Source organism: Esox lucius, chromosome 17 (genome assembly GCF_011004845.1).
Source record: "Esox lucius isolate fEsoLuc1 chromosome 17, fEsoLuc1.pri, whole genome shotgun sequence".
Taxonomy (NCBI): domain Eukaryota; kingdom Metazoa; phylum Chordata; class Actinopteri; order Esociformes; family Esocidae; genus Esox; species Esox lucius.
In genome coordinates, this window is record NC_047585.1 from 30,843,787 (window position 1) to 30,870,973 (window position 27,187).

Sequence of the window (27,187 nt, forward strand, 5' to 3'; positions counted from 1 at the left end):
AATGTCGCTAAGAAGGAGGCCAGACGAGATTGGAGGGGTGGCCTTGCGAGACTAGGGCTGACCCCATTCAACAGACCTGTCGATTGTTAGAACTGTTTATTTTTTTGTCGAGCAGTCACATGGCCACACAACACCTTTTTCCCAACTGTCCCAGTCCATTACGGAGGGCATGGGGATGGTGTAATACATCATTCAAAAAATGTATGTGCTACTGATAATGTACACACACCTAAAGGATTATTAGGAACACCATACTAATACTGTGTTTGACCCCCTTTTGCCTTCAGAACTGCCTTAATTCTATGTGGCATTGATTCAACAAGGTGCTGAAAGCATTCTTTAGAAATGTTGGCCCATATTGATAGGATAGCATCTTGCAGTTGATGGAGATTTGTGGGATGCACATCCAGGGCACGAAGCTCCCGTTCCACCACATCCCAATGATGCTCTATTGGGTTGAGATCTGGTGACGGTGGGGGCCATTTCAGTACAGTGAACTCATTGTCATGTTCACGAAACCAATTTGAAATGATTCGAGCTTTGTGACATTGTGCATTATCCTGCTGGAAGTAGCCATCAGAGGGTGGGTACATGGTGGTCATAAAGGGATGGACATGGTCAGAAACAATGCTCAGGTAGGCCGTGGCATTTAAACGATGCCCAATTGGCACTAAGGGGCCTAAAGTGTGCCAAGAAAACATCCCCCACACCATTACACCACCACCACCAGCCTGCACAGTGGTAATAAGGCATGATGGATCCATGTTCTCATTCTGTTTACGCCAAATTCTGACTCTACCATCTGAATGTCTCAACAGAAATCGAGACTCATCAGACCAGGCAACCTTCTTCCAGTCTTCAACTGTCCAATTTTGGTGAGCTCGTGCAAATTGTAGCCTCTTTTTCCTCTTTTTTTTTTTGTAGTGGAGATGAGTGGTACCCGGTGGGGTCTTCTGCTGTTGTAACCTATCCGCCTCAAGGTTGTGCGTGTTGTGACTTCACAAATGCTTTGCTGCATACCTCGGTTGTAACGAGTGGTTATTTCAGTAAAAGTTGCTCTTCTATCAGCTTGAATCAGTCGGCCCATTCTCCTCTGACCTCTAGCATCAACAAGGCATTTTCGCCCACAGGACTGCGGCATACTGGATGTTTTTCCCTTTTCACACCATTCTTTGTAAACCCTAGAAATGGTGGTGCGTGAAAATCCCAGTAACTGAGCAGATTGTGAAATACTCAGACCGGCCCGTCTGGCACCAACAACCATGCCACGCTCAAAATTGCTTAAATCACCTTTCATTCCCATTCTGACATTCAGTTTGGAGTTCAGGAGATTGTCTTGACCAGGACCACACCCCTAAATGCATTGAAGCAACTGCCATGTGATTGGTTGATTAGATAATTGCATTAATGAGAAATTGAACAGGAAAACATTGACCAAACAAAATTAAAGAAAACATGACCAATTTAATGATTACGGTACATTTTTCAGATCTCAATGTACACGTGGTTTATTGACCATTGCCCACTACTGTGCTTCCAATGTGCCATAGAAATGTCTCGAACATGATTCAAACCAACCAAGGGTCCCCAAGGGTGAAATTACCTTTTAAATTCATGACACTGTATATTTATTGTTTACACAGGCCACTCCAGAAATAACACTTTGATTCTGGAGAAGGGACATTGAACATCGTATTTTTGTCATTTTCAATGCAGCAACATCAATGATATAAAACTGAGGAACACAAATTATACAAAAAAAAAAGTTTTTTGAATGGCCACCTTTTAAAAAGTAATAGATTCAATTATTAGGTTTTCTATCAAACATTGAAATTTATAGCATTCTCTCAATACCCAAAACATCTTTGCAAACGCATGGGAAAGCCAATTTACTATACCTCCTGTAGTGTCCACAATCCATTAAGAACCATTTTGTATAACAAAAGTCTACTAAGGTTTGTTTATGGAAATCCTTAATGGTTGTTGTGACAAGGTTGTTGTGACACCTGGTGGTCACCTTTCTGGGAGTATAAGAGTATTTCAAGGGTTAAAATCATGATGGCTTTACATTGGAAGAGATGATAGGTAAATGTATTATCTGGTGTTTGCTTCTAACTTCTAATCACAGTAAATATAATACAATAGAAAAAGTTGGAGGTTAAAATGGAATTTTGTGGTCAATAGGCCCACAGCTGCATTTAAAGAATAATACATTTCGCCATTACTTTCACCATCAAATAATTGGGCAATAACACTAAACTTGGTAACAGGACAATTCATGGGTCTAAAATTAGTAAGTAAGTTACATGACAAAAAGTAACTGTGGTTCGCCTACATATATTAGCGTTACCATTTTATTTACGGTTATCACAAATGATGTCAATTTATAGCAGTATGTATTTTGTTCCGAATCTCCCAGCATTAATAGAAACAAACGCAAGTGAACTCACTGGCTTAAGTGCCTGAATGACAGAATTGGATGTGTTACTACTGGGTTCCAACAAAAGCCCAATCTAATAATCGGCATGTTGACAACAATCATACTTCTGACAGCAAATGACTGACTGGTCTATTATCTGAGGATCAGTCAGGCAAAAGGTACCCACAACGGACCACAGATTAAACGTTCTTGGCTCAGTAGGTCTCCTGAACCATGACATGTGTTTAGTGATTCTGATTTTCATGCCCACCTGAGCACGTCTCCATCCCTCAGCATTCTCTTGAAGCGCTCGCGGTACCGCACGGCTCGCACCTCACGAATCTCCCGTATCCGCCGCCTCCAGTTCAGAAAGCGGTAATGTAGGTTGATGTCGTCCATTGCTTACCTGAAGGCAGAGCATGGGAAAGAAACATGATCATGAATCATGACATGCTGATCTCCAACCCCTGCGTGCTGATTCCCCTAAGGGGGGCTAATGATAACAAATTTAATTTAATGAATACCTTGCTAATTGAAACACTAGCTTTTTGGCCAATTCTAGTACTATGGAAGTTTTGCATAACAAATCACAAACGTAATGTTGCACAGAATTAACAGACAAAATATAAATTAAACTTTTCATGGCCAGTTGAATTCTAGCAGCCTTTACCAGCACAATTCTAGGTCCAAATCCATCTCACCATTCTAGCACAAAAACTCACCTCTCCTACCTACAACATAATGCCCTATCTAATAAATACAGGAAGATAATGTGAGGAGTGAGTCACTTCAAAAAACTCAAATGAAAACGTTTTTGTCTGTTGCTATAGTAACCTTTGGAGCATGTGAGTAACCAACAGTGGACTTCTAAGTATTGTCATGTTAGAGAAAACAAGTTAGTCAGAAGCATTACAGATATTACATGGAATGGACACGGCCACAATTTCTTTTGTGTGGGACATTGAAAATATTAGAAAAGTTGTGTTTTCAAAACATAGACAAAACAAGACTTGACACAAGATTTTTTTCAAACCCATGCTAGAACACTATACAGTGGCCTCCCAGTGTTGGGCACCAAAATGTTGTACTCCTTCAGGGTATGAAATAAATTGTTACTGCTCTAACAGCTTAAACTCTTCTAATGTAGCGTCTGCAACACTGTCAGGCTGAAAAGCCTTATTTGAGAATTAACAGGCTCCACGAGTAATGTGTAATTTTATTATTTTTGGATGGGTTGACCTTCGAGTGAACTCCCCTATTATGACATTATTGGTACCTTACCTGTCTAAAAATGTTACTTTACAGGACAAGCTTAATAGTATTGTAGTAATGTCAGCCAGCTACTAGGTCAGACTGCCAACAACTGCATTGGTACAGTAGTTAATATTATACAGTAGGTAAATATGTAATCTTATTTGCCAGATTATTAGTAATAGCCAAGGTTAAACATACATGTAGCATAGCGGTGAATCGTTAAGGTTTCGTAGAAAGTGATGTCGCTAGCTAGGTAACTGTCCACATTATATTATCAAGTACTGTTACTCACACAGTGAGATAGAGCTTTATCCGTATGTAGCACATCGTCTCACATGTCCTGTATTTATTAATAAAACACACTTATCGTTAAGCTACGATCTTTCAAGCATACACTCGTTCTTGTTTATACGTTTCCGGTGAATCGAACTCAATCAAAACAAATTCCAGAGTGCGAATGTCGCATTTTAATGACATCATGATACTTCGCAATAAGCGAGATGGTTACAGAGGATCGGGGAAACCCAGTCATTGCCGTCATGCTACCGTCGTCATGCGATGATATATAAACAATAACACGCATTTTATTATATACATTAGATCCAAACTGTTTTACTACTGGTTTGACTAGTTTAAAGATTGGCAGCATTCCAGAGAATCAAAAGTGACTGCTTACTGATTGATGTACGTACTCACACTGCATCATAAATAACAACCCGTTAATGTTGATTATTCAGTCAGTCACAATTTAACCATTACATATTTCGATTATTTTGAGAGACTGCAAAATCTGACCACAACAGTTACTGCATTGTTTTAGCTGATCATTTTTTTTTGTTATTGTCCCCCAGCTTCTTTATTCAACAGCTAGGCTGCTTTGAAGATACTGTAACTATCAACCGCCCCCAGTAATTACCAACAAAAACAAAATACTTCCATACTTACTACATTTATAGATCATTTCCAAATAAACAACATATTCCACATTCAGCCTTAAATGTGAAGTTTAAAACGATTTGGTTAATTGCAAAACTCCCAGACTGCATCTTGAAAGTTGTTGTCTCCTTGGGATTTGAGGCTGGGTGTTCTATAAAAGCACTTTGTGACAACTGCTGTTGTAAAAATGGCTTGATAAATTAATTTGATTGATTAATTTAATAGCCAGTGTTTATTATTTAACACCTGAGTAATTATGTACTGCAGCTGAAGTCTAACATTTTAATATGGTGAACTGGTGATACTCCTGATTGTAGGTAGCTCCAATGGTGCTCACGAAGCAGGAACTCAGATGAGTCCTCTTTCCCTCTCTGTGATTACATTCCAAAACCATTAAACAGTTCGCATCAGCAATTTGCAGTAAATTGTCTACTCTTTATTACTTCTGTTTAATCAATATTATTGGGGTTTCATACTATAGGTTCATTATAGAAGCTATAATGTATGTGTTGTTATTCAAGTTAATTCTAAAAGTTGTAGTAATGTAGGCCTTGAATGGATGGGCATTTCTACTTACTTTTCAGTGGGCGTGGTCATTAAAATGTCCTAGGTAATTGACATTTGTATTATACTACTTGTATTGGGGACATTAAATGAAACCTATCTGGAGCAATGTATCCAATTCCAAATCTGTTTTCAGACTGAGAAAGATGCAGAGTTGTCCAGCATTTCATTCTCCAAGACAGCCTTCATTGAAGTGGTCATCCCACTCAAATTCTTCACTAGTTCATTATCATGACACACAGAAAGGAATGTATTTCCTGTGACGGAAGAATTAATCATGTGTGCTTAGTCAGCCAAAGTCCCCTTCACCGAATGGCACTCGTGTACTCTGTCTATTTGTGCACTTTTACATCAAGGTACCTTTTTGTGTTTTAACCAAACATTCACTTTAATGTAGTCATTAAACATTATATGTGATTGAATAATCCTCTGATTAGAATTATTTTGGTATTTTACTGTACATTCCAAAGTTCCAAATATGGCAGCCCAAATTTCAAACCACATAAGAATTTACTTACATGGTACAGTGCAGTACATGAATATCATTAATGCCAGTGCCTGATGCAAGGGTTTAACAAGATTGCAGTTGGAACCTGTTCAAATTCATTTCCAGGCTTCCTCATCCTAAAAAAAACCACATACTACATTATTCTCCAGAAAAGCAAACTCAATCCCACACCTTTTTTCCCCCTTATACTGATGGTGTATACATCAAAGGTCTTCCTGGTGAAACAGCAATAATGCCACATTCATGATAGTCTTAACTGTAGCCAACACTATTTCACCAGAAGGCCCCGGTAAAGGAAAGGCATGTGTCAGACAAGGGGAGGTGGGGGTGTGTTCTCAGCAATCTGAAAAGGAAAGGGGAGACTGATATTTCTCTCCCTCTTTTCTCCCCCCTCCCTCTCCCTCTCCCTCCACCTTTTGGCTCTTTAAAAGCTGCTGTCTCTGGTGTCTGTCTGCTTCATTATTGTTCCGTCATAGCTGAAGGGAATTCCTATTCATTTTGCCTCATATTTCCCAACTGGAACTGCGCTGAATCAGAACAGCCTACCTGGCATTGAAACACACCACCCTGGCATTGAAACAAATAGGAAACTCCTGGAAAATTGTTGATAGACAAGGTGTATCTTGAGGGAAACATGATTCTGTACCCTGACATACTGGTCCTGCTCTTCCTCCAGCTTGCCCTTTCCAGCCAGTGCACACTAGCTTCCCGGCTGCCCCCTCACAGAGGAGTGAGTTCCTTGAGTAAGGGCTCTGAGGGAACCAGGGCCCCCACACAGAGGCAGCAGTCTGGGGAGATCAGCACCACCGTCCTTGCCTTTGGGGAGCCTTGTGGGGTATACACTCTGAGCTGTGCTCGTGGACTCCGCTGTATCCCACGACTGGGGGACCCCAGCCCCCTCCAGGCCCTGCTGAAGGGCAGGGGGTTCTGCAGCAACATTAGCACACCCAGCCCTTCTGAGAGGCCCCAAAACACAGGTAAGCCCTTAATACAGCGCAAAGCGATGTGAATGCTCCACTCAGTTCCATGTATCTAGAGGGGTGAAGTGTAGTGTAGTTTAAGGTGATTTCAACTGTCAATTTATCTCTGTACATTGTTCACATGATCTAGTTATATCTGTATAACTAGAGCCCGTTTTTTCCTGCTTATGACATGGACCGGCATTGTCTATTTTGGACAAATATATTTTGTGCTGATGGCTTTGACATAAAATCATCCAGTTGTGAGACTGCGTTGGATTATTGAAGTAAAAAATGTGTAAAGTTAAGATGTAATGGAGGACACAATTGGCAGTCTTTTACATTGTGGAAACAGAACCGCTTCTTTGTATTGTCATGTATTGCACGGTTCCAAACTCGACTCCACCAAGAATTAATTTGTTTTGGGTGTGGGAGATGTTATTCTCATAATTTAAATGATGTCATAGTAACCTCAAATCAACAAAAACTGGTACTTTTAATCTACAACCTGTTAAACCAACCTGTGAACATGACATCATTCTGATGGTTTTTCATTGCTACTGCCAACACTGTTTGGAAGCCACAACCAAAATAAAGGTGTTTTAATAAAGAGAGTCCCTTGGACCATTTTGTTTTAAATATTCTAAAACTGTAGTCATGTATTTTTCCAGCCATTGTACCAGTCACACACCCAACACACATGGAAGGCCTGGAAAAGGTAAAATACCATACTTAATACATTTTATAATGAGATTGTTGTTTTAAATATTCACTAGAAACTCATCAAACTTAACTTAATTTTTTCTGTCTCCTTAGGCTCCTTGTCGCAAGCTTCTGAACACTGTACTTAAAGATCTTGAGCCCCTGGTCTACCAGTCTGACCGTGGTGACATCTACATGCCTAACTGTGACAAGCGTGGTTTCTTCAGAAAGAAGCAGGTATGTTTATAAGCAGAATGTAGTGATTCACCAATGTGTTTTGTCTGAACAGGACCTGATTGGGCTAATACACATTTGACTAAAAGCTGAACTTGATAGTCTTTGCCTGGTCAGTAATGTGTTTCTATGGATTTAAATGTGTGTGTAGTTGTCGTGTCCTGTATTACACATCTTAAAAAAAGACGTACTTCCTGTATGTCCCATCTGACAGTGTAAGTCATCTCGGGGCATGAACCGCGGTCACTGCTGGTGTGTGGACGAGAGTGGCACGCCAACACCATCACGCACCAGTCCACAGGGCCACCTAATCTGCGACAATGCATAAAAAAGCCCTACCCGATCAACCGCATTCCTGCTGTCGGGAGTATGGGTCATAGGGTGAGGACTGAGAGGAAGAGAGAAAGAGCAAGATGAAGATAGTGGTGGAAGAAAAGAGCAGGACAGGATAAAAAGCTATGCCCAAAGTGCTGGACACTAATTGGTTGATACAAGCCAAAGATTGCATTCCAAATTGCACCCTACGTCCTAAATAGAGGGAAATGGTGAGGTTTGGGTAAGCATCTACACTACTACCTTCCAACACAGTCCTTCCCTGCATTTCTTATGGTCCAGTGCTTCCACGTTAGTTTAGACTCATAGCACCCTCTAGTGATACGTTTCGATACAGTACAGACCAGAAACATTATCTACCATCAAGGCCACTCCTGAACTTACAACAGGTAAGGAAGGACCTGCTGTGTGCCGTTTAGTTTCAAAGTCTGTACTCTGTGCTACGTATGCAAATTGCTGATAAAATATTATAGTCAAACTCAAAGTTGGTAGGTCAAGAGTGAACTACATCCGCATTCAAACGCACCTGTTCTATCTGCCTGGTGATGAAGCTTGTCTCTGATTGTCCACTGTCTCTTTTAAACTCTGAAAACATGCACTCATATGTGACATTACTCTGATGGAACTCCAGAATCAAGCACTACTGGAGCATTATAGCTGATATTATAGCTGAGCAGGCACATTTTATATGATAAGAAATAGTCTTTTGTATACATATATAAATTAAAACCTAATGTATTATTTAATTTACGGTATGTCTCGATAATTTTTTATTTTCTTATTTTATTTAAAGGTTGTGTTTTCTATTGGGCATGGTAAAACATTTAATTTTCTCTGTAACTGCTGAACATTGGTTTATTTATGTGATTATTTATGTTGACCATGTTTATTACATATTATGACATTTTATAAATTAAAGTATTTGCATGGGAAGCACACTGAAAGCCAGCTATTGTTGATTGGTAAGTTTCCCAATCCCAGATGTCTGCTTTCTAATAAAGTTTTTTAGGTTTCATGTGAGCCCTGTACAGTTCAACAAAAATATGTGTGTGACTGAAAATTCTGTGGTTTTAATGGTTAGGCTGTGTGCCCATAATCCAGAAATCTTTCTCATATGACCAGGAGGAATTAGAACGCTGGCTTTTAGTTAACATGACAATTTATAAAGCCAGTGGTTTGGAGTTGGTGCTTTTCAAAGTTTAAAAGTGTTTTATAAATGTTTTCTTGAACTTTCCAAAACAATCTGAGACTGATAATAAAGGCCCTCAATATAAAATGAGCCATACAGCATGGTCTGGGCATGTGTGTTATTTATATATTATGACTATATTTCTATTTATTTCATCATGTTCCTTATTTCAGGGAAATCAAACTGAGACCTTGTTCTTTTGCAGTTGTGCCCTGTATTACCACAGTAATAAAAATCAAACAAATAGTAATAAAAGCAAACCAATATGAACATTAAAATACACATATATTTAGTATAAACAATTACAATAAACAATAAACCAGGATATCAGGCTTAAGGCTACTTTGCAAAGCATTCCATGAATGTGGTACATAGTAGCCAAAAGCACTTCTTCCTAAGTCTGAGTAACTCTGAGTAAGCCTGAGGTACTTCAAGAACTAGGGATTCTTGAGAGCATGTCTGAATATTACAGGTTTTCCAGTTTATTTTTTATCATGTGAATGTTTCGGCAGTATAGACTTACAGTGGGGAGAACAAGTATTTGATACACTGCCAATTTTGTAGGTTTTTCTACTTACAAAGCATGTAGAGGTCTGTAATTTTTATCATAGGTACACTTCAACTGTGAGAAATGGAATCTAAAAATAATCCAGAAAATCACATTGTATGATTTTTAAATAATTAATTTGCATGTTATTGCATGACATAAGTATTTGATACATCAGAAAAGCAGAACATATTTGGTACAGATTAAACTTAATATTTGTGCTGATTAAAGAAGAAATAAAACTGTCCTTCTTTAGACTAGTTAATCATCTGGAGCATCAGTGTTTGTAGGGCTGATTACAAAATGGCCAGAAACAAAGAACTTTCTGAAACTCTTCAGTAATTTCTTGGTCTGAGAAATTAAGGCAATACCATGTGAGATATTGCCAAGAAACTGAAGATCTGGTACAACTGTGTTTACAACTCCCTTCACAGAACAGTGCAAACTGTTTCTAACCAGAATAGAAACAGGAGTGGGAGTCCCTGGTGCACAACTGAGCAAGAGAACAAATAGATTAGTGTCTAGTTTGAGAAACAGATGCCTCACAGGCCCTCAACTGGCCGATTCATTATATACTGCCCGCAAAACACCAGTCTCAATGTCAAAGGTGAAGTGCCAACTCCAGGATGCTGGCCTTCTAGGCAGTAGCCTGGATGACAACTTTGCATACACTTTACATTCTCTCAACCTGAAATAGTGCTGTGCACAGGTCTAAAACCAAAGTGATATTTGTTCAATATGCAAATATCAGATAAAAAGGAACACAATTGTATATTTTCCAATGACTACAGAATTTTAGCAAGACCATTTAGAAACATATCACCTTTCTCTCCCTCGTTTGTGGTGGGTGTAGACTTTTTATCAATACTGTCTTGCCTGGGCATCGAGGTCCGGTCTTCTAAGCATTCCTAGAGCAAGGACAAACGTTGGTGAGGCATCATTTAGTTCCTATGCTGTGCAGAGATGGAACAAACTGACAGAAAATCTTAGACTTTTTAAATCTATGCTAAAAACCTTCATGTTTTCTCCTGCCTTTTATTAGTGTTTTAAAAATCTTTTAGCCCTCTTACATGTGATGTTTTATTTTTATGCTTTGTTTTTTAAATGTGATGAAAATTACAAATAACAAAAATATGTATGCATGCCTTTTGGCATGGCAAAAAATGAGAAATGCATACATATTCAAAATGTAAACATTTAGTGAGTAGAACGAGAATTTGCTTGGGCGCACAATTCAGCTGGGCAGCGCGCTCAGAAGTGATGGTCATTCCGAGGTTGTTTCTTTAAAAAACGGCTTATTTGTTCTTCGTCCAATAGCGCTTATAATCGACTTCCAACTCTTATCATATGTTACCAAGGTTAACCTTTATGGCGTCAGATCGATGCCAAAACAATTACGTAACATCATGGAATGCACGTACAAATAAGCTTCATCAGCATCCTAATTATGTTATCGCCTGCTATGGGATGTATTGTTCAGGTAGGCTAGCTCTCCTGGACAGCATTATTAGACCACAGCGATGAGCTCCTCCGATATGTAGCCCATTGTTTCTGCAGTATACCTAAGGATAAAGCATAATACATTATAAACTAATAATACAATGTTAGTAGATTAGTAATTTACTTGCATATATATATATATATATATATATATATATATATATATCTTTTTTTTTGCATATGCAAATCAGGGAGCTAGATCAACGTCTCTTTAACATTTCGGTTCCCGAAGTTCACAAAAAAGACCTGTTCCTTCGCGAAAGACACAGAGCAATATAGGTGACACTTCGTAGAAGATGCTATTTTGATGTAAGCTGTTATTGTTTATGAATGTTGGGGTAATCGATTCAAAACCTATAACGAGAAGTCATACGAAAGGATTACATTTTGGTTAGTCTGGGATTTTTTTTTTTTCGAACAGCGTCACAGACTTTGGGACCTATCTACAACTACATTTCATTCATTGGCAAACCAGTGCACCTATGTGCATTATGCTAAACATATAAAAGAATACTAAACGATTTTTCCATTTGCGACCCTCTCGGACTGTTGTACTTAAACAGGCCACATGGCTTCTCCTGGTGCCACCTCGAGCCCTCTGAGTTCTCTGGCTCCCAAAAGAAAGACAAAGAAGAAACATTTTGTGCAGCAGAAAGTTGAGGTTTTCCGAGCCAGTGATCCTATTTTAAGCGTCCTTATGTGGGGAGTCAATCACTCGGTACGTGAATTAAATTAACGTTTGTGTTTCTTCTTCTTATTATTATCGTGTGTTTTAACAGTGTGACACTGTCTGCAGATAAATGACCTGGCCCAGGTGCCTGTCCCTGTCATGCTGCTGCCTGATGATTTCAAAGCCAATACAAAGATTAAAGTCAACCATCATCTCTTCAACAAGTACTGACGTTTCTACTTCTGCATTACATTTTAACCAAAAGAAGAAATGCATGAACAATATATATTGAGAGATCTTTCTCACATGTATAAGTTCATCATAATGTAATTTGACTATAGAAATGTTTACTTATTCTGTTTTTTTCAAACCTGTATTTTCTCTCCACACACCAATCTGATACTCTAGTAATATTTGAATATTATGCAAACTATCAGAATTGTGAAACACTATCTATGAAGCTGGATATTATTCAATAATTGCGGGTGTTTATGGAAACAACTAACACCAAAGCATGATAGAGTTTTACTTGCAAGTTCTATAAGAAGAATTTATATTGCTATCTCCTGTGATTTAAGGGAAATCTATATTCTGTGTGTGAACCAGACCAGAGTAGGTGAGAGATTTCTGTTCATCTCACCCAAACACCATGACTCTGAATGGCTATGGCATATCAGACACACACATACACAGAGAATATAATTTTTCTATTTCTTTGAGTAGCTGCTTCAGTGTTTGTCTAAAGAAACCGATTGCTCCTTGTTTGTGTTGTAAATGTGCTGGGATTGTATAGTCAGGTCCTACATGTTTCCTAGGCAGAGACAATCAACTGAATTTTTTAGATATTTCAGATTTTGTGGATTTCTTCCAATCTTTTAATCTGGTTTGGAATTCAGGCCTTGGTGAAGGATTTCTCCCACCTTATTTGGTTTGGATTCATTTCATTTTAAACAAGAATGAGAAAGTACTTTGGAACAATAGGCATATTAGCATTCCAATGCTATTTTATGCTGTTTTTGAAATTGACCTGTGGACGGAAATATATATAGTGGTTATTGCACAACGATGGTTGTGTAATAACCACTTATGAGCTTTTCCTCAGATTATTGTTCAGTCTTTTATTCCTGATATGAATCAGTTATTCAGCTCAGTTGCAAAAGTGCAGAAAATCTCATTCTGACCCATTTATTTCTCTGTTCTCTTTTCTGCCTGCTTCCCTAAGTGGTTCCACACAGCTGAGAGTACTTGAGAGTGTGGTGTCCCATTTCTGAACAATGAACTGTGAAAATCCTGGCTCAAGTTGGGATAGGAGACAGTATGCTAGATACAGGCATAAATGAGTGACAAAAAGAAGCCAGCTGATTTCCGTGTCTTCATGTGTTTATCGCAGCAATGTGTCACATCCTTCTATTGAAGTCAGGTTCTGGAGTTTCTTAGTTTTACACAATAGAATTACATATAGGCCAAAATGTATAATACATGTTGAATTAAAAGGAGTTGAATGGTGATCCCTATATTTTCTATTGTTGGATTTCTACGAGAATGACCATATAAACATATCATCGTCAGGTCATTAGTAATCCATAACAACATATAGATGCGTTTATGATACTATAGGATCATCTAGTATGTATGATCCAAATTGTTTTTTTCTACAGAGAGAATCTTCCAGGACATTTCAAGTTCAAAGAGTATTGTCCACAGGTGTTCCGCAACCTACGAGAGCGCTTTGGAATCGATGAACTGGATTATCAGGTATGATGACCTAAAGAGACTATAACCTGGTGAGTCTCTATAAGCTCTTTGATTGTCTATATACTAGAAAGGGAGGATGTTTGAATGTGGCAGTTTTATATTTCTGTGAGATTTGCATATTATATGCATGCTTTGGATGGTTCACTGCATGTTCTCACATTTTGGTGTCTATTTACTTTCATTGTACCGTAGGTAAGCACCATGGCCTTGTAGCTGATGTGAGCTTCAACTAGGAGCCCGTAGAGTGAGCAAAGGAGTGTAGTAGTAGCCCAAACTTGAGATGCAAGAGCCTGGATTAATACCTTTGCTGCTTCCTGTGAGAGGGAAGGTTGTACTATTACAAATGTTGTGAAGCATGAACCTGCAACAGTGAGTCAACGTCTTGATTATTGCGGAGGACGACAGGGTGTTGTCCTGAGTCACGTCAAAGTTAATTGCATTGTGGGAGTGAGAACGTGTGGAGTCAACCATAATGCATATGTCTTGGAGTAGACAGGTCTTTCCCTGGAGGAAAAACACACCGATCTTATCAGGAACCCAGCCAGTAATCAGGGGTGAGTTAATTAGGTAGATAAGGAATGGTTTGTAGAGAAAGGAGGAGGGAGTGGCCTGGAGAAAAGGGAGGAGGGAATGGTCTGTGGAGATAGGAGGAGGGAATGGTCTGGAGAGAAGGGATTAGGGAATGGTCCATGGAGGAACGAGGAGGGAATGGTCCAGAGAGAAGGGATGAGGGAATGTTCCAGAGAGAAGGGATGAGGGAATGGTCCATGGAGGAACGAGGAGGGAATGGTCCAGAGAGAAGTGATGAGGGAATGGTCCAGAGAGAAGGGATGAGGGAATGGTCCAGAGAGAAGTGATGAGGGAATGGTCCAGAGAGAAGGAATGAGGGAATGGTCCATGGAGGAACGAGGAGGGAATGGTCCAGAGAGAAGGGATGAGGGAATGGTCCAGAGAGAAGGGATGAGGGAATGGTCCATGGAGGAAGGATGAGGGAATGGTCCATGGAGGAAGGATGAGGGAATGGTCCATGGAGGAGGGATGAGGGAATGGTCCATGGAGGAGGGATGAGGGAATGGTCCATGGAGGAGGGATGAGGGAATCACTAGTTGCAAAATGTTGTCTTGTGAGAGCGGGACAAAGCAGTTCATCCTTTGGCCAGTTCGGTGTGTGAGCAACCAATGGACCCATTAGTCTCCACGAGGAGGACTGAGAATGGAGGAGTATGCAGTTGCAGAGGGAAATATTCTGTCCCAGAGTCCTGAAATTAGTGATGAGTTTGGAGGGTTTTATGGTGTTGATTTCTGAGATGTAGACGATGAAACAGTGTTCTTTTGTCTATGTGGAGTGGTTGCAGAGTGTCCTGGGTGTCCTGGATTGATGTGAGTCCCTACCAGCCATTCAAAGCAATTTCTTATATCCGCTCCGTGAAAGCCTCAGCTCTGACATTTAGCTCATTGTGAATTATATCGCTTTTAATGTAAGGCTTTTGGTTCAGATGTGTATGTAATTGATTTGCAGGCTTCTCTGGCCCGAAGCCCTCCAGTTAAGGATGAGGACGGCCAAGGGGCTGGGCTGCTGCTGACGTCATATGATCGCACCCTGAAACTCAAACAGATCTCTAGTGAGGAAGTGGAAGACATGCACAACATCCTGTCTGAATACCACCAGGTAACAACACTGAGGCTATGGGCCCTTTGACCCAGGTTACCCTTCAGGGGACAACTGTCGCTAAGTGACAACCTGGTCCTGGAAGACCAGCCAGTTGTCTGTCGGTTTGAAACCAGAATGAGTACAGGAACAGATGACAGAATGGTGATGGATTATTGGTTTAAAATAGTTCTTTCGAGGCATTGACTCAAGCTTACAATTATAGGTAGATATGCAGGCCTTCATTTATTATATACAAAAAGAAGGTGGTGACGCTGGGCTTGGACAAAAGCCTGCATGTCCTGTACACTAGTTGACAGAAAGCAACCTCATATAAAGAAGCAGCATCGCACATATCCCTAATATGCAATATTGAAATATTACAACTTTTTTGCTTTTCAAGCCACATTTTCGTGATCAGGAAGAAATCCTGAGAAGCTGGGCTAGGACATCAGAACTCATATAGCATAGCTGGGAACAGGTGACGACACACCAATAATAACTGCTCCCTTCTCATAATTCATATTGGACTGAATATTTAGTCAGTTTGGTGGTTGATCATGTAGTGTCAGAGGGTCTACAAGGCAGTCAGCATGTGAGAGCAGAACGCTTGGTTGGATCAACCAGGGAGCCATCTTGTCGTGTGAGCACAAACTTCCTGTGGTTGTAGATGGACGTTATGAAAGATTTTGGAAATCTGTGAATGTTATGATTTTCAGTTGGCACATCTTGAAATGAAATTATTTCATCACCCCCCACCCCCCCCCCTCACCCTCCCAGCACATTGTCACGTGTCACGGCAGCACATTGCTGCCTCAGTTCCTGGCCATGTATCGGGTGACAGTGGAGAGTGAGGACACCTATCTCATTGTTATGAGGAACATGTTCAGCCACAGACTTGATGTCCACAGAAAGTACGACCTCAAGGTATCCATTACATAATTAAAATCATAGAAACCAAAACTGGGCCATCTGATGTTGATATGAGATCTGACAGTGGTTTGGAATCAAGAATACATTTGTCTACTTAAAATAGTGTGGTTATTTTGTAATTATGCTCTAACCAAGACAGGCCAGTAGAGGGAACTGTTGTTACCATTACCAATTATGTGTGAAGTAAAATTAGTTTTTTCCACCATGGATGTATTTACTGGCTAGTTGTTGAAAATAGAGTCTGTGTCATACTGAGGGATTGTTTGAAGTTGTTTTGAACTGTTGTAAACATCTTATATCAGGGCTCCCTGGTATCCCGTGAAGCAAGTTTCAAAGAAAAGGTAAGATTGGAGCAAAGTTTCCAAGTTATTATCTTAAAAAAGGTGATGTCTAATGTCTGGAATTCAGTCTTCACATTAACAAAAACGTCATTTTCAATAATGGCGTTTAAACATTTTATATCCTCTGTAAATTGGCAGTCTTTTTCCTTCTGTTTCAGGTTAAAGAATTGCCCACATTCAAAGATGTGGACTTCAGGAATAACATGCAGAAGGTTTATGTAAGCGAAGATGACAAGGAACGGATCATTGACAAGCTCAACAGAGATGTGGAGGTGAGAGTCAGACACAGGCCAGAACATTAGCATCACAACAGTGCTAATTAATTATTAATACATTAATGATGAATTAATTAGAATTAATCAGTGCAGAGTGTAGGGCCCCAGTATGTGCACAGAGGGAGAATAGATAAATGTGACTGCTCTGTTATAAATGTCTATGTGATGTTATATTTGCTTGTGTGTGTGTGGCATGCTCTCCCTTTTCCCTCTGTCTCTAGTTCCTAGTTCGTCTGAGGATCATGGACTATAGCCTGCTGTTGGGGATCCACGATGTCGACCGGGCAGAGGAGGGGGAGGAGATGGAGGATTCCTATGATGATTATGATGAGGAGGATGAGGAGGAGAATGGCCTGACTCCTGCTCCTGCTCTGGGCTACTATGGCACCTCCCCTGAGGGCATTGCTGGCTACATGAACTCCTTTAAACCCTTGGAGCCTGGGGAGTTTGACCCATATGTGGATATCTATGCTATTAGGAGTGCCGTCGGTGAGTCCCAGTAGACATATGTGGATATCTATGCTATTAGGATTGCTGTCGGTGGGTCCCAGTAGACATATGTGATATCTATGCTATTAGGATTGCTGTCGGTGTGTCCCAGTAGACATATGTGGATATCTATGCTATTAGGAGTACCGTTGGTGGGTCCCAGTAGACATATGTGATATCTATGCTATTAGGATTGCTGTCGGTGGGTCCCAGTAGACATATGTGGATATCTATGCTATTAGGAGTACCGTTGGTGGGTCCCAGTAGACATATGTGATATCTATGCTATTAGGATTGCTGTCGGTGGGTCCCAGTAGACATATGTGGATATCTATGCTATTAGGATTGCTGTCGGTGTGTCCCAGTAGACATATGTGGATATCTATGCTATTAGGAGTACCGTTGGTGGGTCCCAGTAGACATATGTGATATCTATGCTATTAGGATTGCTGTCGGTGGGTCCCAGTAGACATATGTGGATATCTATGCTATTAGGAGTACCGTTGGTGGGTCCCAGTAGACATATGTGATATCTATGCTATTAGGATTGCTGTCGGTGGGTCCCAGTAGACATATGTGGATATCTATGCTATTAGGAGTACCGTTGGTGGGTCCCAGTAGACATAAGGAACGTTACATTGATTGAAAGAGGGGGCTTATTTCTATGTCTTTGATGTTTTGTGCCCTTGTCTTTGATTTAACTTTGAGATAGTATGCTTCATAAGACCTTACATCGGTGTAGACAAAGTAAACTGGAAAAATTAGCTTAATGTGGTCAGAATGTGGCCACGTTTTTCAAACGGTATATGCGCCATGTAGAGATTTCTGTGAGAAAGCATTACGTGTTAGGACATTGGGGCATACAGTACAGTAACCATATACCCCACAGTCAGCACAGTCAGTGATGACCGTCTATCCCCTGTGTGATAAGCTGTCACCCACTGTCTGTGTTGCTGCTGTAGGTGCACCTCAGAGGGAGGTGTACTTCATGGGTTTGATTGACATCCTGACCCACTACGACACCAAGAAGAAAGCCGCTCATGCTGCCAAGACCGTCAAACACGGGGTGAGTGACCCACTGAAGTGTGTGTGCGTCTGGGTAATGGGTACCGTGCCTGTACGGCTATGGGGAAAATACACAGTACGTTGTTCACAAGATGTCTTCCTTACCTGAAATAATGTAATTATTGTGTTTGTGTGATTCCTAGTCTGGAGCAGAAATCTCAACTGTTCACCCTGAGCAATACGCTAAGAGGTTCCGTGAGTTCATTGCTAACATCTTTGCCTAGCTCACCAGAACCCAGCTGCAGTACCAAGGCAGACTCTGCAGAAAAACACTCACCTTTTACTACCCTTTTGTTATAATTCTTTACGTTTATTCTGATGTTTAATTTGATTTGTCATTTAACATAAAAAATACTCTTAGTATTGATATGTTATCTATGGAACATGAGAAAAACACCATCATCATCATCATCATCATGTACAATGAGTTCTGGGAAAGGTGACAGGATTCATTGTCTGCCAGAGTCTGACAAAAAGGTGCCTGGTGGTGGCTTACAGTGCAGTCTTCTGGCACTGTCTTCCGGCTGATTCTTAGACCAGATAGAGGAACAAAAGAAGACCTTGGGGACTGCTGTTAGTAGACACACTGCATGGTATTTTAGAAAGTCTGATTGATGCTCTTCTTGGCTTAGACCTCGCTTAAAAGACACAGAGTGAATAAATGCTTTCATTTCTAAATATAGACATTTTATTAAATGTTTCTTAAATCAAAGTTTGAGTTAATAGTGACTAAATTAGCACTGAAACATCTCTGAAGTTCTGACTGTCCTGTAAATTAGAACTGAAACATCTCTGAAGTTCTGACTGTCCTGTACATTGAGAAGTCCTTTTATACCTTGAAGTGAAGTGAGTCACAGTTTTACGAAATGTCACCAGAAATGACATGAAACCATACAGTGGCTTTCAAATTGTTCACTCCCCTCGAACCTTTCCATGCTGTGAATTACAACATAGATTTAACTAGGAGTTTTTGCAACTGATCAGCAAAAAAAGTCCATAATATCTACGTGGAAAATGTACAAATATTAAACCGAATATAATCTATTGCATAGCTATGTAACCTTTTGCTACGACACACCTGAATGAGCTGTGGTGAAACCACATGTCTTTAGAAGTCACATAATTAGTTGAATGGAGTCTTTTAAAAATATATATATATTTAGAGCAATTTGTAGATTTTGTTATTCACTTAGACATTATGGACTTTTTTGTGTCGATCAGTGTCAAACCCCTCTAATTAAATACAGTTTGATTTCATGTTGTAACACCATAACATGTGGAAAATTCCAAGGGGGTGAATACTTTTCAAAGCCACTGTAATAAGGGAAATATAATTCCTAGGCATCTGATATGATCTAATTAACATGTTAATGCCTTCCAGTAAACCACTAAATCCCACAATCCTCTAGTCACTGTGCAATCTGATTAACATCAATTGTGCAATCTGATTAACAGCCTGATGTACTACATGGAAATGAGAATGGACAGACATTTCCTGTCCAGTGCAATAAGCACCCAGAGCACATGCACTGTGTAGGCCCCACTAAATGGACGGAGTTCACACACTGAGCCGTGGGTTTCCTTGGAAAGAGACAAACTTACTTGACATCTACTGTCCAGAAAGAATCCACCTCTCCAACTAGCTATAAAAATTTAAATGTATGTTGTAATCAAGTGTCCTCTGAATAATTCATCAGGAATGTGTTAGCTTGACACAGTATGCAATTGTGTGTGCAATCAGTAAGCTTTACTGATAGCTTAGAAAATGTTCTTCTTCCCTCACCTTGTTTATTTTGTCCGCTTTTTCACAAATACCACCTTACCGTCTCTTTTGGTGTAATCTAGAAAATGTTATTTCCTAGAAAATGCTTTTCAGAATGCTGCATGACAAAGGTCAGATATCACAGCTTTTTGTTTTGTCATAAGTCTGTCAATACATTTTCCACTTGCTCTTGGAAAGATTAAATAAGTAGGTTTGGGGAACAATGACAATTGCTGAGTGGACACAGAAGTACATTACATGGGAATGGCCTTTAAACAAATTTAAGGTAAATATTCTGTTAATCTGTGGAACCTGCAAGAAAGACAGAAAGTGTGCTTAATCACTTGCATGCTTGTCTGTGCCATACCAGTAGGAGACTGATGTCTTTGTGGGATTTACACATGTCAAAACACTTGGTGATTTCCACTAATATAGTCTTCAGTTTATCATTCCAAAAAATCTTTTGAAAGGCAAACCTGACCCTTAATTTTCTTTGATGGATTTCTGCTCTGGCTCATAACTCAGGTGCTAGTCTTGTGTCTCGATGATGATGCAGACGCTGTAGTGATGTAAGTAATTCATAATAACTCAGAAAGACTTTGTCACATGCAATTCTTGTCTTTTCTCTCTTTGAAAGGCTACCGTCCCCTGTGTCGTTTTGATTCCCCTTCCGTATTTGTTGGTTCATTCTTTTTTGCCTGAATGTCCCCCTCTGCTTTCCTCTACTGCTCCAGCTAGTCTCCTCTAGCTGAGTGGTGTTTTCTCAAGGCTGGAGGAGAGGGTTGGGTAGGGATTTAAACCGTGCAGCACGCGTCTTTGCCACCACAGTGGTTATTGAGAAACACAGAGCCAGAGCAGGGCCTCCTCCAGGTGCTGTCACAGTGCTCCGGGAACCATGACTCTCTGTCAGCTGCAGTGTGTTCTACAGGTTCAACACTCTGCTCCCTTTCTGCTGATCGTATCCTCTCATCACTGCTCTCAAGGTAAGCACTGTAATGTGGAGGCCCCCGTTCTCTTACTCTGCATTCTAAATGGCCGTAACATATTGCGCTACTTAATCTGGCTCAGTTTGCTAAATTTGTAACTATAATATCCACACAAATAGAGAATATCTATGGATAGTGAATCCAACAGGTTTGCCAATCTCAGGTCCTCTGATTTGACTGAATCTGGATCTAACGTTCTTTATGGTTTAATGTGTGATGGTCAAGACTTCCTGGACACTTCCTCTCATGATCCTCTCAGACACATGTTCTGACTGACCTAAATGTATTTGGAAGAGAATGCAATGTCCTTAGTAGGTTTTTGAACACTGAACAAAATGACCAGACACACACAGACTCTGACTCTGTCCTAATGGTGTGGTCACCCCGTTTGTATCAGAGATCCATATTAACAGACAGTATGTATATTCATGTATGTAGTGGTCCAGTTATGGATGTACTACGGTTGTCTACCTACAGGTCATGGATGAGCAGAAGCACCATAACTCCTCCTTGTACGATGACAACTACACAGACTTTGCCTGGTTCACCGATGAGTGACGCTTGACACTGTTGCTGCTCTAGCTTTGTGCCTGGCTTTTAAAACCTCAGCTGGTGCGATCAACTGGCACCATGATCCTCTGCTTGCTTAACACGAGCTTGTCAGACTGCTGATGATGTTGGAAGTGCCCTTCTTCATGCTGGAGGCCATGGGCACGTCTAGGTGTGGGGACAATTCATGGGTCACGTCACTAACTCATCTATGTCATCAGCTTCTACAGCAGCTAATTTCTTCCCGGCCAGCATGATGATGGAGCACCAGCTGGACATGGTGCAGTCACCGGCCCCCGGGGAGCCAAGCGGGTCAGGCCGAGGGGTTTCTCTGTGGGTTTCTCTGTGGGTTTCTCTGTGGGTTCCTCTGCGTCCCGTGTGTGGTCCTGGCCCTGCCAGAGAACATCCTTGCGGTGCTGCTAGATTGGGAAGGGCCACCTCATCTACACCTGTCTATACCGTCCTGTAGCTGATCAGTTCCCGGGCCCTGCTACAGTGATGGTGATCGTTAATGTCCCGATCTGGCGTGCGGAGGGGGCCAGCCCCAGGGGTGGAAGCTGTGGCTGGATCCTCGGTACCCCCCCCCCCCCCCCCATGTGTTTGTGCTGGGCTGGATGCCCTTCCACATCACCATGCATCTGTGGCTCGTCGTCCAGCTGGACCCCAGGGTGATGAACCGCCAGGCCATGACAAGAACGGTCCGAACCCCTGTCACTGTTGCACGGAGTCGCCAACCCCATCCAAAGGAGATCCTCAGCAGGACTTTCCAACCTCGTCGCGGACCTGACTCGCTGTTTGCCTAGGGAGGTTGTCCCCCCCTCCCCCCCGGGGAGGGAAGAGAGTCCCGTTGGTAGGGGGAGGGGGGGGCTGCAGCTAGTGTGAGGGCAGAAGAGTTGAGTCATGCTGGGACCAGGGTGGATGTGGAGTTTTGAAGAGAGGGACGATTGTTGCGCGGGAGCAAAAAACAAATGTGGTGGAATGTCCCTTACACATGCTTGGTACACAATGTGCGTGCGGACTGAGCCTGGGGCTGCTTCCATTGCTTCTGTCGCGCCTTCTGTCTTGGATGACATTTCACTAAACACTGATTGTGAGTGAAACAGACAGGCTTAAAAACTGATTAGGACGATTAGGACTAAATCAAATGCCTTCAATTTTGGTTAAAGTAGACATTTGTTTAATTATGTTTATGCTTTTCTCAAAAGGCTTTTATACAGCAGTTGTTTTTCCATGTTTCATAAAATCACAAGACATACTGCTATCTCTTTGATAACTATAGAAGAACAAGGTACTGAACATGCGTGATAAACCAACTTCAGAATGTAAATGTATCAAATATCCAGGACTGTGAAGTTGTTGTTGGTCATGTAGGAACCTCCTTGTCTTCTTCATACTCGAACAAACAAGTAATAACACTCAAAACACTTCACGCTGCTTGTCTGTTCTTTGTCACAACAACAATAAAATAAGGATTCTCTTCTTAACTGTCAATAGTTTTGGCACAGTCTTTACCTGGCAATGCTGACATCTTTCTGCTCTGCTGATTTAGGATGTACAAAATGGCCCTGGTCCATTTGGGCCCTAGTCAAAAGTAGTACTCCACTATGACCTGGAAAGGTCCAGCGGTCTAAGGTGCTGTCTCTAGTGTGCATGTACTGCTGAGGTTTGAATCCAGTACATAAAGTAGCACCCTACCTAATAATGTTTCATTTGGGACAGAATCAGGAACAGTTTGGTCAGAGACAGCACTAACCCTCCTGGAAGATTTCTTTTGTCTGCCCATCTCCTCACAATCTACCTCCACATGACTGAAGCCTGAGAAGAGGGTTCTCTTTGTATAGCGGTCTCTTAATTTTTTCCGAGGCTGTATGGCTAACCTAGTTATACAAATGTTAACATCAAGCTGTATATCCCTTAATGTATGTATTTTTCTAGATTAATCAGTTTAAGGATATTTTTGTACACATTTATATAGTGAAACCCAAGCATGCAGAAACACATCGAACATCAACATTGATTGCCTCCCAACCTGTTCTAAAAAACACCCCAAAAAGATAATGCATTAGTGTACACAAAGATCCAAAAAAGCTTTGCATATCCCCTTCATGTCAAAACATGAAAATGACAATATACCCAGAAACGTTATGAAAATTTTATTCTGTTGCTTTTTTGTATGCTGTTTTCAATTTCCTTTTTTAAACTGATAAAAGTTTTACATTCAAATATGAAATACCCCCAAAATCTATAAATAAAACACCACAGGTTGAACAGCAATTGTATAGCTGACTTCAATGAGACATGAATCATTTACATGAGTAAAAAAACACTGCAAAACAAAAGAGAAGCATACACAATTTACAGACACAGTCATAGGTTTGAATCTTCAGTAATAAAGACTACTGGTATGATCATACTACATTAGATTTTAAAGCAACATGGTCCTTGTGGTGTTATTATAATGGTCCCTAATTTGGCCACTAGCAAACTTTTCATTCTCAGCACAAAGGCCAATGATTTCCCTTACTTACGATACTTATGTACATTTGGAATGATAATGGAGAATGACGTCTGTGAATTTGGCTTTTGAACCCCTTTTTCTTTTGGAGGTGTGGCAGTGCACTGAAAGATTCTGAATATTTTCAATAGATTCTAGCTGCAGGCCTCGTCTCTCAGGCACCTCATCTCTCAGGCTTCTTTGAAATATGTGACTGCTCACGTGGAGTGTTTGAAGTTGAACCACATTTTAGCTAGGCAGGTAAGGATAAGGTAAGTTAGGAGAATGAATGCATCAGGTTCAATAAGTAATGTGGCAGGTTAGGAGAGTTATTCTGCCTTGTTATGAGACATTATGGTGAGGAAGACAGGTTAGGAATGAAGAAATTCTAGAAGCAAAGCCCATCTAATAATGCAGTGGTATATGATATCTATGAGCTTGACAGATTAGAGAATCTTATGAGATGAGGGGGGTCTGGGACGTAAGGACCCAATAGATGGCAGTATAGAGGTGCCTGAGAGGTGAGGTCTGCACTTAAAACCATCTGAATATTTTCAATACATGAAATCAAACTGAAGGCTTTTAATTTAATTCACATCTGGTAATTCTAATGTTCAGATGAAATAGGACATAGTGGTAATGGGGTATCTCCTATCTCTAATCTTCCATACTACTACAGTATTTACATTTTCTCATTTCTGAAACACTATGCACACACATTAGAATGTCTCCGTATTGGATCTTAAATGACTGATGTCAGGGAGATCGATTGCTAACTGACTGCCAAATAAAATACATCACCTAATCTGTCACAGTTTGAACAGCTCTCTGAACAGTTAAGAGTAACCCTTGTTAGGAACCTACCATATAAATTTCAGAACATACAATAACAATCTTGAACATGAAGTACTTATCAATATTGATAACTATGACAAGAATAATAATGATATCAATTTCATATATGTCTTTCTGTACAATATTTTTTTTTTTTACTTGAATTGTTGAAATACAAATCCTATAACTGTTGGACAGTATTTCTTTTTAATTTCACCTTTGCTGAGCATTGTTTGTTAACTGACCATTCTGTCTAATGCCATGATACAGTGATGCGGTTTTACAGTGGTCATTAATATTCCAGGCTCTGGCCACTGGTGTTGGTCTTATTTTCTGTTTGAGTTAGTACCATGTCATTTAGAGGATCGAATAAGCCCCATTATGCAAATAGTATCATAATATCATAGCGTCTTCATTAATGTAGCTGCGTTGTGAGTTAAGCTGCGCCACTTCACGTCAAACTAACTATAGAAGCACGGAATTGTTCATATTTAATTTTTAAATGACATTCTCCGCCGTCGAGAACCTGGAACCTTCATGTCGTATTCGAGTCTTTTATTGTGGGATTCCAAACCTCAAGAGACAGTGGGATAGTAGAGGTATGGTAATTGAAGTTCTGTAGGACTGGTTCGTTTTCATACCCAACTCAGCATACAGGACAGGCCACCCATGTGGCCCCAGCAGTTCACAATGTGTTGGTGTCCTGTAGCTTGGCATTATTCCTGTCTCGGTTACTGCTCTGGTCCAGGACACGGGAGGGGCTGTAGCTGTCGCACAGCTTCTTTTGGCAGGTCAGAGGTCCCACAGAGCAATGGTGTTTGGAAGAGTCTATCATCAGTGCCATAGTGGGTACAAGGTAACCCACGAAGTAGACCAGCCACACACACACACACACACACAGCCTCCTGGCTTTACAATAGTAACAGTATTAGCTGCTTGTCCATTCAGGCCTTCTGGTCTGTGACTAGGTCTTGGTGAGACTCTTTCACACCAAGGTAGAAGGTGGAGGTGTCCTTTCAGGGGACAACCTCCACCTTCTACCCGAGCCCCCTGGCACACATATGGTTACACACACACACACACTCACACACTCACACACTCACACACATGGTTACGAACACACATACATATCAGTATTATAACATGCACACATCCATCCACCCACACCTTCACAGTTCTCTAAGCCCAGTTCCATTAAGACACTGCTCTCCTGGAGCTGCTGCGACTCAGGCTGGCGGCGCTGCTGTTGCGGGAAAGGCTGGGCGTCGTGGCGACCGAGAAGCTTGGCGTGGTGGCGACCGAGAGGGTCGGCGTGGTGGCGACCGAGAGGGTCGGCGTGGTGGCGACCGAGGGCACGGGCTCATTGGGGCAGCCGTACTGCAGAAGGATGTCAGCGCAGTCCTGACTTCCAGCGTATCGTGCCAACGTGAGGGCTGTCTGTCCGTGGGCGTCACGACACTTCACATCACTGCCATACTGTCACCAAGGGGAGAGAGGGGAGGGAGAATGGGTGAGGGCAATAAGATGTATAGCTGTTTTTGTTGAGTGTTCTCACTCCACTACTATGATAGAGGGGACTTGTTAATCTAACGATGTTGCTAAATTTGACCAAGTATATCTCATGTACCATTTCATCTACAGATAAGACATTTGGCACATATGTATCAAATGTGCAACAAGGGGGGGGACAAGGGGTTTACAGTGTTTCTGCCATTCTTTGACTTCAGTGGCATGATGCCCTGACATGTGGAAGCAAGGGGGGATGAAAGACAGGACAGGTGGCGCTAAAAAAAGGGACGTTCTCTCACCCAGACCAACAGCTGGGTCATGACCACATCAGTGAGCTGGCAGGCGGCATGGAGCGCGGAGCAAGGGGGCAGGATACCCCCAAGGGGAGAGCTGGGGGAGGCAGCTGGGGAGTGAAGAGGGAGATGAACTCCTGGGGGTAGGGGGCCGTTGATGTCCTCCTTGGTGCTGTGGGCCAGGAGGAGGAGCAGGCGAGCAAGGTCCCTCTCCATCACTGCCGCCAGCAGACGAGCCGACATTGTGTTGACCCCTAACCCCTGGCTGGGGGAGGGTGGAGCCAGCGGAGCCACAAACAGCCTCTGCTCATACTTGGCTCTGATCCACGACTCCCGCTCCTCTCTGGAACCAGACACAGTCAAAAAGACAGTTACAGAGATAAACTAACGCTGGGTTACCACGGGAACAGTGTCTAAAAACAGGCAGGTGACTGTAGTTG

General features: G+C 41.3%; 4 protein-coding genes across 10 annotated transcripts in view; 2 read left to right on the forward strand and 2 right to left on the reverse strand.

Moving 5' to 3' along the window:
- The window catches only part of LOC105016975 (SPRY domain-containing protein 3), a 28,975-nt gene extending 24,844 nt beyond the window's left edge, over window positions 1–4,131 (reverse strand). For 2 of the 3 annotated variants that reach the window (XM_010881200.3, XM_010881198.3), the window contains exons 1-2: window positions 3,966–4,128; window positions 2,691–2,825 (exon numbers count right to left, since the gene is read on the reverse strand). In XM_010881200.3, the coding sequence (XP_010879502.2) occupies window positions 2,691–2,818 (128 nt within the window). In that variant the 5' untranslated portion in view covers window positions 2,819–2,825; window positions 3,966–4,128. Of the gene's footprint in view, window positions 1–2,690; window positions 2,826–3,965 lie in introns of all 3 variants that reach the window. The other variant, XM_034287207.1, reaches the window with a different exon arrangement.
- A 2,009-nt stretch (window positions 4,132–6,140) lies between these two features.
- Window positions 6,141–9,196, forward strand: LOC105016974 (insulin-like growth factor-binding protein 6). The gene is made up of 4 exons (XM_010881197.3): window positions 6,141–6,658; window positions 7,312–7,358; window positions 7,457–7,579; window positions 7,791–9,196. The coding sequence occupies exons 1-4, from the start codon at window positions 6,316–6,318 to the stop codon at window positions 7,902–7,904; spliced, it is 627 nt and encodes a 208-aa protein (XP_010879499.1). The 5' UTR covers window positions 6,141–6,315; the 3' UTR covers window positions 7,905–9,196.
- A 2,164-nt stretch (window positions 9,197–11,360) lies between these two features.
- On the forward strand, window positions 11,361–23,671 carry LOC105016973 (phosphatidylinositol 5-phosphate 4-kinase type-2 gamma). 3 transcript variants are annotated; one of them, XM_034287290.1, is made up of 11 exons: window positions 11,361–11,863; window positions 11,942–12,039; window positions 13,474–13,570; window positions 15,089–15,238; window positions 15,998–16,144; window positions 16,453–16,491; window positions 16,650–16,763; window positions 16,988–17,255; window positions 18,218–20,651; window positions 20,817–21,065; window positions 21,546–23,671. In XM_034287290.1, exons 1-9 carry the CDS (start codon window positions 11,714–11,716, stop codon window positions 18,427–18,429), a joined length of 1,275 nt encoding a protein of 424 aa, XP_034143181.1. In that variant the 5' UTR covers window positions 11,361–11,713; the 3' UTR covers window positions 18,430–20,651; window positions 20,817–21,065; window positions 21,546–23,671. The 3 variants fall into 3 exon arrangements, with proteins under 3 accessions (XP_034143181.1, XP_034143180.1, XP_010879497.1); XM_010881195.4 differs by having other exon boundaries at window positions 11,714–11,863; window positions 18,218–18,321; window positions 18,464–21,065; XM_034287289.1 differs by having other exon boundaries at window positions 18,218–21,065.
- An 84-nt stretch (window positions 23,672–23,755) lies between these two features.
- The window catches only part of LOC105016972 (arf-GAP with GTPase, ANK repeat and PH domain-containing protein 1), a 28,186-nt gene continuing 24,754 nt past the window's right edge, over window positions 23,756–27,187 (reverse strand). For all 3 annotated transcript variants that reach the window (XM_020055830.3, XM_010881193.4, XM_010881192.4), the window contains 2 exons: window positions 26,754–27,090; window positions 23,756–26,421 (listed from right to left, as the gene is read on the reverse strand). In XM_020055830.3, the coding sequence (XP_019911389.2) occupies window positions 26,140–26,421; window positions 26,754–27,090 (619 nt within the window). In that variant the 3' untranslated portion in view covers window positions 23,756–26,139. The remainder of the gene's footprint in view (window positions 26,422–26,753; window positions 27,091–27,187) is intronic.

Bases quoted from the DNA above. Each gene is read 5' to 3' on its own strand.
- LOC105016974 (XM_010881197.3), top strand. From the start codon at position 6,316: ATGATTCTGTACCCTGACATACTGGTCCTGCTCTTCCTCCAGCTTGCC. The intron at 6,659-7,311 runs GTAAGCCCTTAA...GTATTTTTCCAG, and splicing joins TGAGAGGCCCCAAAACACAG to CCATTGTACCAGTCACACAC. The intron at 7,580-7,790 runs GTATGTTTATAA...CCCATCTGACAG, and splicing joins GTTTCTTCAGAAAGAAGCAG to TGTAAGTCATCTCGGGGCAT.
- LOC105016973 (XM_034287289.1), top strand. From the start codon at position 11,714: ATGGCTTCTCCTGGTGCCACCTCGAGCCCTCTGAGTTCTCTGGCTCCC. The intron at 11,864-11,941 runs GTACGTGAATTA...CACTGTCTGCAG, and splicing joins TGTGGGGAGTCAATCACTCG to ATAAATGACCTGGCCCAGGT. The intron at 12,040-13,473 runs GTACTGACGTTT...TTTTTTCTACAG, and splicing joins AACCATCATCTCTTCAACAA to AGAGAATCTTCCAGGACATT.